The sequence below is a fragment of the Cyprinodon variegatus genome, unplaced genomic scaffold (assembly GCF_000732505.1).
Source record: "Cyprinodon variegatus isolate N-32 unplaced genomic scaffold, C_variegatus-1.0 Scaffold170, whole genome shotgun sequence".
In the NCBI taxonomy this organism is placed as follows: Eukaryota; Metazoa; Chordata; class Actinopteri; order Cyprinodontiformes; family Cyprinodontidae; genus Cyprinodon; species Cyprinodon variegatus.
Window position 1 is genome coordinate 1,200,100 of NW_015150623.1, and position 988 is coordinate 1,201,087.

Below are 988 nucleotides of genomic sequence, written 5' to 3' on the forward strand. Positions count from 1 at the left end.
CTGGCACTGGAGTGTTGTCCACAGCCCACTTAAGTACTGGTCTCCTGATGAGCAGATGAGAAGCAGCTGGTGAAGTCAGCTCCAGCTTCAGGAGATCCAATACGCCCTCTGGTGGAAGAAGGTAGACAGCACCCCAGATCCCAACAGAAGTACAAACCACCAGGAAGGGATCCTCAGCGCCCTCTGGAGGGCAAGCCTCTGGATCCCAACAGGATTGGTTAAAAGTTTTCTATCCAGCTCATTGCATGAAGTCACTGACTTTGCAAAATTTGCTCCTTCTGGATGAGCATGAGGCCAAAGTAGACATTTGATTGCATTATGACTCTGCAGCAAAAAAATAAATAAATCCTTTTAACAGGAAAAAAACCTCCAGCAAGAAACAGTATCAATGTGAGCTGCTGAAGCTAACTGGAGTTAAAGTCAATTAGTCCATTGATTTAAAATCCTAAACCGTTCTTTCAGCATTTCTTTACTTTTTTATTTTAAGAGCCCTTTTCTTCTGGAATCAAGGCTGATATTCCCTCCTCTTCTCTCCACTCACCAGTTTAACCTGGGTGGAACAAACATCTGCAAAATTTAAAAGCTGATTGGTTGTAGCCACTGCACTGACAAGTGATTCATAGATTTCAACTTCAACCTGTTTCTGTTTGCAGGAAGTGAAACTCACACAGTCACTGTGACTGAGAAGAGTAATGGAGCAGAATCAGCTGGACCAAGAAACCTTCTCCTGTTTGATCTGCCAGGATCTTCTAAAGGATCCGGTCGCCATTCCATGTGGACACAGCTACTGTATGAGATGTATTAAAATACACTGGGATAAAGAGGATCAGATAGGAATCCACAGCTGCCCTCATTGCAGGAAATTCTTTATACCGAGGCCTGACCTGGAGAAGAACACCATGTTAGCAGCTTTAGTGGAGCAGCTGAAGAAGACTGGACTCCAAGCTGATGCTGCTGATCACTGCTTTGCTGGAGCTGAAGATGTGGC

General features: G+C 44.5%; 1 protein-coding gene across 1 annotated transcript in view; it reads left to right on the top strand.

Moving 5' to 3' along the window:
* Positions 1 to 692: 692 nt before the first annotated feature.
* The window catches only part of LOC107087000 (E3 ubiquitin/ISG15 ligase TRIM25-like), a gene marked incomplete at its 3' end in the record, with an annotated part of 7,657 nt that continues 7,361 nt past the window's right edge, over positions 693 to 988 (top strand). The window contains exon 1 of the mRNA XM_015378325.1: positions 693 to 951. Within this exon, the coding sequence (XP_015233811.1) occupies positions 693 to 951 (259 nt within the window). The remainder of the gene's footprint in view (positions 952 to 988) is intronic.